Source organism: Sapajus apella, unplaced genomic scaffold (genome assembly GCF_009761245.1).
Source record: "Sapajus apella isolate SASKATOON/1434 unplaced genomic scaffold, GSC_monkey_1.0 scaffold6, whole genome shotgun sequence".
Classification (NCBI taxonomy): domain Eukaryota; kingdom Metazoa; phylum Chordata; class Mammalia; order Primates; family Cebidae; genus Sapajus; species Sapajus apella.
The window spans coordinates 33,267,568-33,283,588 of record NW_022436946.1 but is presented as its reverse complement, the minus strand read 5'-3'; the positions used below and the strand labels follow the sequence as shown (position 1 = coordinate 33,283,588).

General features: G+C 37.1%; 1 protein-coding gene and 1 long non-coding RNA gene across 2 annotated transcripts in view; one reads left to right on the top strand and one right to left on the bottom strand.

Annotated features, from left to right (window-relative positions):
* Positions 1–220: 220 nt before the first annotated feature.
* LOC116549411 lies at positions 221–4,967 on the top strand. Its single transcript, XR_004267850.1, has 2 exons — positions 221–1,353; positions 4,605–4,967. It is a non-coding gene; the product is annotated as an uncharacterized LOC116549411 (long non-coding RNA).
* Positions 4,968–8,137: 3,170 nt separating this feature from the next.
* The window catches only part of TRAPPC3L (trafficking protein particle complex 3 like), a 38,864-nt gene continuing 30,980 nt past the window's right edge, over positions 8,138–16,021 (bottom strand). The window contains exons 3-4 of the mRNA XM_032274443.1: positions 12,965–13,150; positions 8,138–9,603 (exon numbers count right to left, since the gene is read on the bottom strand). Coding sequence (XP_032130334.1) covers positions 9,484–9,603; positions 12,965–13,150 — 306 coding nt within the window. The 3' untranslated portion in view covers positions 8,138–9,483. The remainder of the gene's footprint in view (positions 9,604–12,964; positions 13,151–16,021) is intronic.

Sequence of the window (16,021 nt, the reverse complement as noted above, 5' to 3'; positions counted from 1 at the left end):
GTGGATCACGAGGTCAGGAGTTCAATACCAGCCTGGCCAAGATGATGACACCCCATGTCTATTAAAAATACAAAATTAGCTGAGCAGGTGGCAGGTGCCTGCAATCCCAGCTATTCGGAGGCTGAGGCAGAGAATTGCTTGAACCCAGGAGGCGGAGGTTGCAGTGAGCCAAGATCACGCCACTACACTCCAACCTGGGTGACAGAGTGAGACTCCATCTCAAAAAAAAAAAAAAAAAAAGAGCAAGCAATTCCATGTACTAGTAATTATTTATTCAATTTGCTCTTCCCAAAGATTTTCCTCATAACATCAAATCAACCTTTCAGGTCTCATAATTTTATTAACTGAAAAAAAGTAAATATTTTATATAATCTCAAAGATCATCTTTGGTCCTAAAATTTTATCTTTATAGCTTTTCCTTTAAAGTCTGCCATCCCAGAACTAGAAAGAACTAACGTGGTTTCTGTTTCTGTCTCCAACCTAAATTTGCCACAAATATTCCTGCCTCTAAGAGTTAGCTAGCAGGAATATCATCAACACTAAGTTTAATTATGTTTAACTTTAGATAATAGAGCAAAATCTTTGCCAAGAGACACCTGGCTGAATTCATGCATAGAAGTACCATCATCATCAATTGTTGAGTCTGGAGATATGGCATTCTTGATAAAGAATTGCCTTTGAGCTGTCTAAACTTGAGCAACCAGTATTGGGACTTTTTTCTTCCATTCATTCATTTTGATCTGATATCTTTATGAGGGACTCCACCCAGCAGGTGTTCAGAGGTTTAAAATGCCATTATTTTCACCTGTCTGGGGTATGAAACATGTCCTTTTGACATAAAGTTCTTCCAGGCTGTCTAAACATTGTAGGCAGCCACTGAGAATCACAGATAAGGTCCTGGGGGAATACTGACAGTGGGAGTAGAAATTTTTTTCTTTATGTCATTTTTTAAGCACCCCTAATGCATTACAAATCATCTCTGGTCTATTTACTTACTGGCTCCAACTTTTACGCTGCTTCTTCTGGGGGTATTTTTTTTCAATAGTGGCATTTGCCAGCTTTTCACATTTCTTTGACATCTTTGGAACAATCATTATACAAGTCTTGGTAGTCCTGATATGTGGCTTTCTGTGGCTTTCCTCAGTGATAATTTCTATGTGCGTATAATGAGCATTTATAGAATGCCCAAAACAGTTTACATTTCCACGATCTAGATGCAGAAGTAGTTGGGGAAATTTTGTAGCCACAAATCTGCTCCTTGTTTGGAAAACTTCCCTAAGATAGCCTACAATCAAATCACCCATCTCCTTGGAGACACAGGAATTTGTACTTATGATCCATGGGAAATCTCAGGTAAGTATGCTCGGACAGGATATTATCCCCATGTTAGTGCCATTGTGAAGAATTTATTAGAGCACGGGGAAGTAACGGTCATGTGTATTTTCTTCCCAGGCATGTGCATGATCATGCATTCTCAAGGCTGGGTTATTTTCTACTTTGAGGGCTTAAGTGCTGAGAGTATGGACAGTGTTCTATAGCACAGAGTGTCCTCATCCAGCCTCTGCCTGCCTCCTTCTCTACAAAGACTTTGATCTTGTTTCACAGGGAAAATTAAGGCCAATGGTCATGAGCTTAATCAACATCTTCCCCAAGCATCTCTAATCCAATCCCCTTATCTGCCCACTTTCAATTTCGTCATGCCTTTCTCAGGAGAAAGGGTAATCTTCATGCAGTTCAGAGTCAAACATTTCTCCTGTCATCTTTATCATGCCCTCTCCCAGTTCCTCACAAGTTATTCCCTCTATTTTATGTTTTCAAATGCCTGAATTCTTAAGGAAAAAAAAACTAACATTAAAAGATCAAACAGCCCAACCTTGCACTGAGTGTCCATTTACAGTCAATTTCCCTATCAGAATTATCTATACACAGGGTCTCACCTCCTGTTGAGTCCTCAACCTTTAATGAGGCCTCTGCCTCCACCACTGCCCTGAAATTGCTAAGAGGCAAAGGCCTCCTCTACACCAGTTCCAACATCCCTTTTCTGGCCTAACTTTATTGCTTTTCTGTGGCATCTAACTCCTCTGACTCCTTTATTTTCCTTGAAATTTGGCTGTGGTGCCACCCATTTCTCCTCTCTACAACTCCGACTGAAAGTTCAGCCTGACTTGTTCTTTCCTTTTCTTACTGTCCCTTGAATGGTGGTATTTCTCAAGATTCTATCTTTGCCTTTTATATTTTCTCAAGTCCATATTCTGTTCAGATGCTACCCTCCACATCCACTGCTGTTACTATCGTTTATACACTGATGACTCCAAACTATCTTCAGTTCAGACCTCTCTTCTGAAATCCTGGTATTATTTGGATGTTTCAAAGGCACCTCAAACTCAAAGTATTCCAAACTTATTAGCTTCTTCTTTTTAGCTGACTTCTCCTCCTGTGGTTCCTCCACTCACTCAGGCCCCTAAGCAAGATCCTCTGGAGCTATTGCCAACTCTCTTTACTCACCAGCTCCACATCTTAATGTGCTTAAAGCACTGGCAAGTTTAATTTCTTTGTTATTTCATAGCTATCCCCATTACAAACTTAATGCCTCACAGATTGTTGAAAAATAAATGATGTACCACATATGCCTGTCATCTGATAAAAATGTTAACTGAATCCAAATCTTAAAAACCAGCATTTCCTGGTGTTGAATTGCTTGGTATCCAGTGGGAATTAACAATTCGTCTTCCATGTCATCAAAATTTATGTGATTCCCACACTATACAGGAAGAGAAAGTCACTAAATACAGTCTTCTGGCTTTAAAGATTTATGCCACTGGTGGTTCCTGAAATCAGAGGGTTGCTTTGAATTTGAAATCCTTAGTGACTCCTGATATGATTTAGGATTCCAGTGGAAATAGGTGTAGCAAGGGCCTGAAATGTATAAATTTTCTGACTGTTTTATTTTAAGAGCTACCACTAATTCAAATCTGTGCTAAAGCATTGTTAAGCAGGAAATTTACAGCACTAAATGCCCACATCAGAAAGCTGGAAAAATCTGAGATCAATAACCAAACATCACAATTAAAAGAGCTAGAGAAGCAAGTGCAAACAAACTTAAAAGCTAGCAGAAGACAATAAATAACTAAGATCAGAGCAGAACTGAAGGGACAGAGACACAAAAATCCCTTCAAAAATCAATGAATCCAGGAGCTGGTTTTTTGAAAAGATCAACAAAATAGACTGCTAGCCAGACTAATAAAGAAAAGAGAGAAGAATCAAATAGATGCAATAAAAAATGACAAAGGGGATATCACTCCTGATGAAATACAAACTACCATCAGAAAATACTATAAACACTTCTATGCAAATACATGGAAAAATCTAGAAGAAATGGATACATTTCTGAACTTATACACCCTCCCAAGACTAAATCAAGAAGAAGTCAAATTCCTGACAAGATCAATAGCAATATTCCTGAATAGACCAATACTAAAACTGAGGTAGTAACTAATAGCCTATCAACTAAAAAAAGTCCAGGACCAGACGGATTCACAGCCGAATTCTACCAGAAGTACAAAGAAGAGCTGGTACCATTCCTTCTGAAACTATTCCAAACAACAGAAAAAGAGGGACTCCTCTCTAACTCATTTTATGAGAGCAGCATCATTCTGATACCAAAATCTGGCAGAGATGCAACAAAATAAATAAATAAATAAAATTCAGGCCAATATCCCTGATGGGCATCGATGTAAAACTCCTAAATAAAGTACTGGCAAACCGAATCCAGCAACACATCAAAAAGCTTATCTACCACGATCAAGTTGGCTTCATCCCTGGGACACAAATAGAGATTTAACTGGGAAGAACAGAGCCTGAATTCAAGGGAGAACAAGAATTAGCCCAGAAGATCTATTTCTTAATTGTTTTTCTGTAAAGGGGCTCCAACTTTTGATATGTTTTGTTTAGCTCTTCTTTTCTAACGAAAAGTAAAATTTTGCTAATTATAGTTGTGGTTGTGTCTTGTTTTCAATTTTAGGGTGACACTCGCTAACTAACTGAATAAGAATTGGCCATTTCCTTCTGAGATCACACACTGGTACATTCTACCTGCTATATCCCTTGGTGGTTTGTCATAGACCATATTGGTTGACCACTGGTTATGTCCAGCTAAAGTTCCGGAAAGTTTATTAGGATGAAGAAATGCAGACACTGGTCAGATTTTTCAAGGAATATGCAACTAAGTGGAGTAAACAAAATTTGGCTCTCTCTCTTAATAAGAAAAATACTGAGTATTTTGTCATATGATGTTTCCAGAGCTGGGAGGATGCATCCAACACAGACTTCTTCAGTGTTACTGAAGAGATATTAGCTTCCAAAGCTGGCGAAGTAAACTGAAATATAACAACCACCCAGAGTCTACAGCCCAACTGGAGACACTTAACAATGAGTAATATCATATCCTTTAACATTTACTGTGTTAGTTAACATTTAGCAGATCCTTGTTAAAGTAGTAGCAGATCTTTCTTAAAGTAGTCTCTTCAGTTACAAAAGTTTTAATATCATTCTCTTATTTAAAGCATTTGATTTTCCAAATTTCTCCTTTTGTCTCTCATAAACAGGGAGAAGAGGAAACTTTCCACTTATTCATCATCATTCATTCTGACTGCTAAAGAGATCCAGGCTCCTAACAGCTAATAAATGAAATGGAGAGGCTTTAGAACACAGTAAATAAATGTACAGGACACTGAGGGAGGTATTTCTGATTCCTGGCAACTGCAAACAGTGAATAAACAACCAAAGCAGGCCCTCTCAGTTAACAGCTTGGGCAATATCTGGTGTGGTCATTTAAGAGCACTGCACTATGTCTCTGCCCCAAACATTTCGTCCTCTTTTGCTTTGCTGACAAACAAATTTCTGCTTAATCAAGGTTCTGGGTTTAGAGTAAAGGCTTTTATGAAATAAAAATATTATATAACCCTGTAGTTATGCTGTGCAACTTTCTCAAGCCCTTTATCAGAAAAAAACCAGCTTTACACAATGATGATAAAAACATACTTGGAGCCCAGGAGCCCAGGAGAGGATGTATAATCTCTCTTTATTGTTTCTATGGGTCACTGCTCAGTTGATGAAGAGAGAGCATTTCATGGGTCTCTGACAGTCTTATTGCCCTGATTTTTAAAAGTTTTTTTCTATTCTACCCATTTCCTCTCTTTCTCTCCATGGTTGGATCCTCTCCATTCATTCTTTGTGTCAAAGGTCAAGGAGACACAACAAATCTTTGACTGGGGATTCTAGACCTGTGTCATCCATTAGAGTAGCCACTAGATACACATGGCTATTGAACATGTAAAATGTGACTAGTGTGACTTAACTTTAAATTCAGTTTAATTTGAATTAATTTAGATTTAAAAATTGAAGCTGTTAAACACCACTAAACACAACTTTATTATTTTGGTAGAACTATATTTCACTCCAGCCATTGAAAATTTACCATGAGTTGAGATGGACTAAGAATGTCAAATACACACTGGAGTTCAAAGACCTAATATAAAAAAATAACATAAAATGTCTCATTAAAAATTTTTGTATTGGCCTGGTGTGTGTAGCTCATTCCTATAATCCCAACACTTTGGGAGGTCAAGGTGGGAGGACCACTTGAGGCCAGGATTTAAGACCTGTCTGAGCAACAAAGCAAGACCTCCATCTCTACCAAAAATAGTAATAATAATGATATTTATTATTATTATAGATAATATTTATTATTATATTGAAATAAAATTTTGGATAATTAAAATAAATGATATTAAAACAAATGTCACATTTCTTTTTATTATTTAATGTGGCTATAAGAAAATATAAAATGATAAATGTGGTTCTCATAATTCTAATTGGGCAACATCTGGTTGTTTCGTTTGGATAGCACTGAACTCTCTCTCTGCCCCAAACATTTCTTCCACTTTGGCTTTGCCAAGATGATTGAAAAAAGTCTCTGGTTTGTTCAAGATTTTGTGTTAAGAGTAAAGGCTTTTGTAGAATAAAAATAAATAAGCCTGTAGTTATGCTGTGCAACTTTCTCAAGCCCTTCATCAGAAAGACCCAACTCTTTAGGTTCTCACATTATTCAGGATGCACCCACCTACTGAACACAAGCCATTCTCCTAGTTATATAGTTCACTTTTCACAGCATATATTCAGTGCCAAGAGGCTCCCCTCCTTCCAGGGTGAGAAAAACAAGGGATGGGGAACAAACCTCATCCTGAAGCCATCATCAGTTCCAATACTCAGCATCACTGAGAATACCAGATTAAGCTGCCTTCAGCAGGGTGGGGAACAAAGACATTGGGCCAAGGGACTTTTGATGGTTGGGTTAGGAGAGAAAAAAGAGGAAAGTATAGACGGGTGGGAGAATACTCCAAGGCATGGAATGTTTTTAGGATAGCTAGTTGGGTGCTGATTTAAGAGAGAGGGTCTTAGGCATGATTATCTTGGGTTTCTAGGAGGAATGCATATATTATAAATGAGAAAGAGGCAACTGAGCAGAAGATGGAAAAATATCCTAAAAAGAAGCTTTGAGATAGATTATTGGCAAGAATTCTTATGGAAGCATCAGTTTAAAATACATGACATTGTGATACCCCTTCTAATGTCAAATATCTTCTTCCAGATTCTACTCCTGGTCTTCTGTGGAGCAGACTTAAAGGTTCTTTCATTGATGCTGCATCTGTGTGCCAATGACCATATTTCATCCTTTATGCCTATTGCAATGTCCCTTTGAAGAGGCAGTTGAGTAGGTGGGGAACAAACAATTCCTCTGCAGTGTTCTATGGTCCAAAAATGTAGAATTTCAGTGGTCATTTATGTCATTTAACCCCATTGATACAGTTTTAGATCTTTATTGCATCCAATGCCCTGATTTTAAAGGGGTGGGGGAAGAGAGAAAGAGAGACAGACTGAGAGATTATGTGCCTTGCCTAGGATCAGTCACAACTCAGGATCAGCTGAAGCCGCTAGAAACAGAACTGAACTGGGTCTCAGGACTGGTTCCTGAATCCTAGTTGATGTCTTTTGCTAACATATCACTTATACAAGTTTTTATGTATTTTGATTGATTATTTTTAAATTTTTATTTTTTGTGGGTACATAGTAGGTATACATATTTATGGGATACATGAGATATTTTCATATAGGCATATAATGCATAACAATCACCTTGGGTAAATGGGGTATCCATTACCTCAAGCATTTATCTTTTTTGTCACAAACAATCCATTTATAATCTTAATTATTAATAAGTGTACAAACATTTTTTATCAATTACAGTCACCCTGTTGTACTATCAAGCACTAGATCTTATTCATTCTTGTTCTCTTTCTTTCTTTTTTTTTTTTTTTAAGACAGTGTCTCACTCTGTTGCCCAGGCTGGAGCGCAGTGGCACGATCATGGCTCACTGCAGCCTCAATCTCCTGGCCTCCCACCTCAGCTTTCCAAGTAGCTGGGACCACACGTATGCACTATATATATATGACGCATATATATATATATATATGGAATTGTTTTCTGTAGAGACAGGAGTCTATGTTATCCAGGCTGGTCTCAAACTCCTGGGCTTAAGCAATTCTCCCACTTAGACATCTCAAAGTGTGGGGATTACAGGCTTGTGCCACCATGCCTGGACCAGGTTTTATTCATTCTATCTAACTATATTTTTGTACCTATTAACCATCTCCACTCCTCCTGACACTATCCTTGCCAGCCGTTGATATCTATCATTTTACTCTATATCTTTATGAGTTCCATTATTTTAATTTTTAGCTCCTACAAGTAAGTGAGAATATGCAGTCTGTCTGTCTGTCCTGACATATTTCCCTGAGCATAATCATCTGTAGTTCCATCCATGTTGTTGCAAATGACAGGATCTTATTCTTCTTTATGGCTGAATAGTACTCCATTGTGTATATGTACCACATTTTCTTTATTCATTCATCTATTGAAGAACACTAAGATTTCTTCCAAATCTTAGCTATTGTGAATAGTGCTACAATAAACAAGTGAGTGCAGACATCTTTTTGATATACTGATTTCCTTTATTTTTGATATATACCCAGCAGTAGGATTGCTGGATCATATGACAGTTCTATGTTTTATTTTATGAGGGACCTCCAAACCATTCTCCATCGTGGTTATACTAATTTATATTCCCACCAACAGTGTACCAGCGTTCCCTCTTCTCCACATCTTTGCAAGTATTCATTATTGCTTGTTTTGGATAAAAGCCACATTAACCTAGGGTGAGATGTTATCTCATTATAGTTTTGATTTGCATTTCTCTGATGATCAATGATGGTGCGCACCTTATCATATACCTGTTTGCTATTTCTACGTCTTCTTTTGAGAAATGTCTATTCAGATCTTTTGCCCATTTTATTGGTTTTTTTTCCTATGGAGTTGTTTGAAGTCCTTATATTTTCTGGTTATTAATAACACAAGGGTGTCAGATAGGTAGTTTAAAAATATTTTCTCCAATTCTGTAGGGTGGTATCACGCTAATTATAACTTGCACTTACAGTTTGGGCTCTCTGCAGAACCTAGTAGATTCTGGGCTGCCTATAGGCTGCCCTTGTGTGTCAATGGTCTGGTGAAGATTACTGTGTATTTAACCCAGTACCTTTGAATTTTAAATATGTTCTGGTCACAGAGAAAACCTTCTCTGGAAGATTTTTTAGGAGATAAAAATGATGGTAGAAATTCTAAATTAATAAGCTTTGGGGTAAGAAAGTATTTCCAAAGAATATTATTCTTTATTTTAGAAATTTCCTGACCTGACCATCAAGCAATATTTTATGAGAAAAGGAAGAATTTGGTTAATATCAGCTATATTAAAACTAATTAAAATTAAATGCTATTTATAAATGTTTCAAAATCATCATCGAATAAATAGCTTAACTTGGTGATTACAAACCAAGGATAACTTCAGGAGGCTAAAGCTATAAGCCAAGCTAATATATGAGAAAAATCACATCATTTTTTATAAATATGGAAAAGTGTTAAAAATGGAACTGTTTCTGTAAGGAATGCAATATACAGTATCTAGAAACTACTGTATATATAGTAAACTCTATGCTATATCATTTATTTTTTTTCAGCAAAGAGATAAATACATAACTGTATTGGTGGTGCTTTTTTACCCCATTACCATAAGTAAATGGAATGAATAGCTTCTCTGAGGATGGATAGCGTAATATGTGGAATTCCTGCTTGCTATCTTATAGGTAGTTATTTGCATATGAAATCTTGCAGACATGAGACTGAAAATGTATGATTTATAAGCAAAAGGGAAAAAAAGCCCTTTAAATTCTCATGTCTTGGATTTCACATTTATGGTGATTTATAAGCCTTTCAAAGCTCATGTTATTAAGCAATTCAAAATTTCTACGCCTATACCTGTTTAGTTAATATTAACTCAACTAGCTACCCTGTGGCATTTTCCGTGCTGTTCTTCATTTTTTCCGTCTATATTTTTTCTCCTCTTGTTTTTTTAGAAACTTTATTCCTATTTCTGTTACACTGTCACCTTTTAGTCTGTCTTGCAAGAATGTAACATCAGCAGTCAAATGAACCTAGGAAAGAAGAAAAGAACAGGTTTGTATCATTTAATTTTTAAAAATAGAAAATTTTTCTCAGTCTTTTTCAGCTTTTGTTACTTTCCATATGAAATTATTTAAAAAATAACTTGTTCTGTGGATGAAGGGCCCTTTATGAAGTGTCCTTCAGAGATGGTCCAGCAGTGTGTCAGCTCTGTGGTGTGAATCTGCAAAGAGAAGGGTGGTCCAGGCCAACTAGGATGACTGGGACACCCAGACATGTAAGCCTCTCCCAAGCTTAGCTCACTGTGCAAGGCTGAACTATGGATCCATCTTTAGAAGAACACAAATTCCCAGCTCGAAGATAGCCTTGACCCAGTGCGCTTAGCCAGCAGAATTTCCAAGGATACATGGATTCTTAAGTGATTGCTCTCAAACAGATTTGCCCCAAATCATTCTGTCGTTAGCTAAATTGCATAATCGCTTGTCCTAACAACATTTAGCAGCACTTATGGCTTTGCGAGCTTTAAGGAAAATATCAATTAAATGAATTATAGATATAAAATTAAAGATTGAAATTACAGACATGAATATTTGATACTCAAGCCTTCTTTTCCTCTGTAAGGTATTTCCCATTTCCCAGACACTGAAGTAACCTGGGCTTACTTCTTTATTCATTAAAATGTGTCCACATAAGAGCACCATGATGCTGCTGACCTATAGTGTATTTATTGAAAGTTACTTTGATTTATTGGGATAAATAAGATAAATAAGTAAAAGCATCTAGTGAAAGCAAATAATATGTGAAAAATGCCTACATGTAGCAGGCAATTAAATCATATTCATTGACTCTTACCTGACTCACTCCCCTCCCTCACTAAGAATTTCTTAGCTAGCCAGTCTCAATTTGTTAAACCATGAGTGTACCAAATTATCCAGCCCATACTGGGGGCCTTGCAATGCCTACCATTTAATAGAAGGATTTAGATTGCACTTGGAAATACAGAAGCAAAATTCATCCTCAACTTTTTCTTCCATAAGATTTTTAAAGTGTATGTCAAAATTTAACAGAAAATAAATTAACAAGGAGACAATGTTGAAGCTATTTGGGTATTTGGGGCCACATGAGATCTGACACCAGCTATCATTCAGCAAATATACTCAACTGTTATCTATGAGAGTTGAAGATATTGTTACCCTATTTTTGACTTGGTTTTATTGTTTCTCCCTTTGCCCATAAACTCCCAGAGTGCTTTTCCACCCCTTCCTTGACATCATGGCCACTGACTATAGGACAAATCTAAAAAGATGTTAGGGTAGAAACATGGAGAATCTGTGTGAACAATACGTTATTTCTATTGTCTTTTGATTTTTCATTATTTGTTATTCTATTTCCCCCTAACTATCACAAATAATTAAAAATTATATGCATGCCTCATTACTGGGTAACTCATTACATGGCAAGACTTTGGTTACTATCTGGTCCCGCCATTCTCAAAAGCTAAGCTTCCGGGAGAATGAGACTCCTCTTCTTAAACTGTTGTTGGTTCACCAATCTGTGACAGATTTTCTTCTTTCCCTCCGCTTTCCCAAAAGAGCTTTTACCAAGGCCTTCCCTGGCCTTTTGATTCTTAAATGTTGTGAATATATTTCAGGTCTGGTTTAACTTAGATCCTCTGCTGTACTTGTTCTTATTAATCACTCTCTCTTCTTGAAATGCTCTCCTTCCTTGTTTCTATGACTCCTTTTTTTCCTACCTCTGATTTCTCTTTCTTAGTATCTTCTTCAGCCTTTGTGCTCTCTGTTTAACCTACTTATTATATTTTATTGCTTCCTACAGTTCTGTTACTCCCTTTGCTTCTTGGTCTACAGACCCTGCCTAGTCATTCTTTTCCAATTCGAATGCTTTTTCAATTAATGTCTTTCTGTGAGCTCCAAACAGGGATAAACAACTACTTGATGGATAGCCTCACTTGTATGTGTTAAACGCCTCAACCCCAGCAGGCTCAAAATTGAACACCTCACTTTGTCTCTACCGAGCCCAAATGTACTACTCTTAGCTTTGTTCTTGGTTTAATAGTACAACCATCCCTACAGCTTGCTCAGGAACCTGCAAGTCATTCTTGAAACTTTTTTTCAATTTTGTCCCTTTCAGCCAATTCCTAACCTAGTCTTACTTGTTCTTTTTGTTGTTGGTCAAATAATCTTCCTCTCCCCATTCCTGCTGTAAGGGCTCTGTTCTGGTTTTACCTGAGGTTACCATCATAACTTCCAAAGTGCCCTCATCCTTTCCTTCAGCATTGTTTCCTCTGATATACGTTCACTGGGTTGATAAAGGAATGAAATTTCTAAAACACAAATTTCAAAATATTATTCCACTGCTTATAGACCTTTATTGACTTCTGTTGCTTTCAATATAAAAATCTCAATTTCCAAGCTTGTCATATACATCCCTTTTTTAAAAGTCAGACTTCTATAAAGAATTTAAACCTCCTTTCTCATGACAATCTGCCTCTCAATTTATAAGTCAGTCATACTGAACTAATTCAAGTTCCTTGTTCCTTGATTCAAACAATCCTTTTATACCTTTGGACATGCTGATTCTTCTGTTATATTATTTTCTCCTGCTCCTCTTACCCAAGGCTTTTATCTAACTCCATTTTTTTTCCTTCAAAAGCCAATTAAAAGTTTCCTTAGGAAGTCTAGGAAGTCTTTCCTGCCACAGATCCTTTCATAGCCTTATTATACTTCTTCGTACATCTGATTTTCCATTAGACAGAAGATGATTTAAGGGCAGCAACTGTGTCTTGTTCATCTGTGCATACTCAATACCTGACACTTAGCAGATATTAATAATGTTTTAGTTAAACCAATGAATAATTCAAGTGTAAAATCCAGCCTCTAAAATGGCCTGCAATGTCATTCACATCCTCAGGTAGCCCCCTCCCACATGGCACCAGGGTTGGTAGCATAAGTAGCTATATTGTGATTAGATCTACAAAGAGGTCCATGTGGCCAGGAACTTCATGAAGCCTCCTGACAACTGCCAGTAAGGCACTGGGGCTATCTGAGTGAGCTTGGGAGTAGATTCTCCAGCCTCAGTCAAGTCAACAGAGGCTGTAGCCCTGGCCAGCAGCTTGACTGCATGTGTATTAAGCCATGAAAGACTTTGAGTGACAACCACCTAGCTAAACTGCTCCCAGATTTCTGATTCTCAGAAACTGTGTGAGGTAATAAATGTTTGTTTTTGTAAGCTGCTACATTTTGGGGGTAATTTGTAACATACCATTAGATAATCAATGTACCTAGCAAAATGAATTAGGTATAATGGTTATCTTATCTTAGCCTTAGAAGGACTAAGAGAGTCTCCATTCATTCTTCACTTATTCAACTTTACCATTTCCAAGGCACCTCTGATAATCCCACAGAGCAAGTTGCAGTAGCACAGAGAAGATCGCCCAGCAGGGAGCTCTTCCACAAACTCCACCAGAGGATTCTTGTCTAGAATCAGGGAAAATTCATTTCTGCTTGAATTGTTACAGGTCACACTTGGTGTAATTCCCAGGTACATCTTGAAAGCAACCTGATAAGAAGAAAACAAAATTACTAAAACTTGGTCTAGAACCAATAACTATTAGCAGACTAAGCAAATACCCTGTGATAGGCATTACTGCACAATGGTTAAGCACATGGAGTCTATAGTCAGGAGGTCTGGCTTCACCCTTAGCTTTGCAATTTATTGATCCTATAATGTGAAGTTTTTAAATATTTTTACTTGTAAGAGGCTAATTTTTGGAAATAATATGGTTTGTAAAAAATGACATTAAAGCATTATTTTCAATCAACTTTTTAAGAGATGTATATCCTTTAGGGGAGTAAGAAATTAAAATACTATTAGTCATCAACATATCAGCTGATATTTGCCACACTGATCCTAGCAAAGTATAAAACCCTGGATTAGAAGGGACCCAGGTCACATTTGCCACAACAATAAGGTGATAATCAAAGCAGAGGATGCTAGGGACAGATTAGACACAGATTAGACCCAATAATTCATTTTGGGAAGTGGAGGGAATAATTTTGGAGTGGTCATCCCTTATCTGTGGTCTCAATTACCTGTGGTCAACATTGTTTGAAAATATTAGGTAGAAAATTCCAGAAATAAAGAATTTATACATTTTAAGTTGTGCTTCTGAGTAGTGTGATGAAACCTCTCACTGCCCCCTCTCCATACTGCCCAGAACGTGAATCATCCCTTTGTCCAGTGTATTCACACTGTTTATGCTATGACCTGCCCATGGGTCACTTAGTAGCTGCCTCAGTTAGCAGATTTTTTTAAAACATAGTATATACAGGGTTTGATACTATCTGAAGTTTTAGATATCTACTGGGGGTCTTAGTTGCAGGTATCCCCCGTGGGTAACAGGTGACTACTCTACTGTGGAAGACAAATCTCTAAAGAGCACGTGGTAGTGGTGGGAGGCACATAAATGAATTGTCGAGTAACTTCACAAAAGTCTGCTGTTTTTATGGGGCTTGAAGAATTTTACAATGTGGAAATGGAAGAAATCTTGCAGACTATGTCTTTTAAGCCCTTAGTTTCATAAATAGGTAAACTGGTGTGCAGAGAAGTCAAATGATACTGCCAAGATCATGCTATAACTTAATTCCTTGGTTCCTAATCCAGAGCAATTTCTTTTCACAAAACACAAAGGCCTGGACTTTGAAGTTTATTAATAAAATTTTGTCAGCTTGATATGTTGCCATCTTTCAAGTGTGGGAATTAATTTTTAAAATTAAGAGCTGTGTAGGAAAGAAATGGAAGCAATTTTCTTAAATTACAATCTGAAGAATTAAGAGATTCCTCATTTATTCTTCATTTATTTCAGCAGACACTTCTTGAGCACTACCAGTCTAGCACAGTACCTGGCACACAGTAGCCATTTGCAAGATAAATTATAGAGGGCATCTATTCTGTGTTTGAGACTATGTTTAGTCTCAAACATAGAAAATGCATGGTATTGATTGAATGTTTGCCAGGTAGGCAAGACTGGGGGCCTGGAGGGAAGTGACGAAGACATTCTAGGTGGTGGGAACATGTCATGAGCATAAAATACCATGATGGGGTTCAGAGAAACTCTACGTCTATCAACTTGTGAGCAGTTGTGGGCCTCAAAGGTGTGAGCTGGCTAATGCAGAATTGAATTTCAGTTTTAGGGGGATCCTGCTCTTGTCAGCATAGAGGATGGATTTAGGGTTATGGGTGGGAGTGAGCATGAGGTCAAGGACAGAGATACTAATCAAAGTTTTCTCTTATAGCCTAGGAAAGAAATGAAAAGGACTCTTCTAATTTTGATTTTCCTTCAAAACTCAAACTCTCCCAAAACTTTTCCATGTAAAATGCACATATCCCAAATCCTAAAATTTGATCTCTAACACTAGCCATTTTAGGAAGATAGAAAATGAAAGGGGAAAAGTTGAAGGCATTCCCCCTAAGAAGTGCAACAAGACAGGGATGTCTGCTTTCACCACTTCTATTCAACATAGTGCTGTTAATAAAAATCCCATCCATAGCAATTAGGCAAGAGAAATAAATAAAGGGCAACTAAATCAGAAAAGAGGAAGTCAAACTATCTCTGTTTGTAAGGTTTAATCGTATACCTAGAAAACCCCTTAACACTCCTCCAAAAGACTACTAAGTTTGATAAATGAGTTTAGTAAAGTCTTAGTTTACAAAACTAATGTACACAAATCAGTAGCCCTGCTATACACCAACAACAACCATGCTGGGAGTCAAATCAAGAACTCAATCTCTTTTACAATAGTTGCAAAAAAACAAAAAACAAAAAAACCCACTGAGGAATATACTTAATCAAAGAGGTGAAAGAGCTCTACAAAGAGAACTATAAAACACTACTGAACAAAGTCATAGATGACACAAACACAGGGAAATACACACCATGCCCCTGGATTGGAAGAATCAATATTGTGAAAATCACCATACTGACCGAAGCAATCTACAGATTCAATGCAATTCCTATCAAAATACCAACATCATTTTTCACAGAATTAGAAAAAAGCAATTCTAAAATTCATATGGAACCAAAAAAAAAAAAGCCCCAATAGCCAAAGCGATCTCAAGCAAAAAAATAAATCTAGAGGCATCACATTACCTGATTTCAAACTATACTACAAAGGTATAGCTATCAAAACAGATTTGTACAGGTATAAAAGTAGATACATAGACCATTGGAACAGAATAGAGAACCCAGAACCAACTGATCTTTGACAAAGCATACAAAAACATAAATTAGAGAAAGGATACTCTATCCATAAAAAGGTGCTTGGAAAATGAGATAGCCACATGTAGAAGAATGAAACTGGAGAATGAGATAGCCACATGTAGAAGAATGAAACTGGTACCTGTCACTTACCATACACAAAAATCAACTCA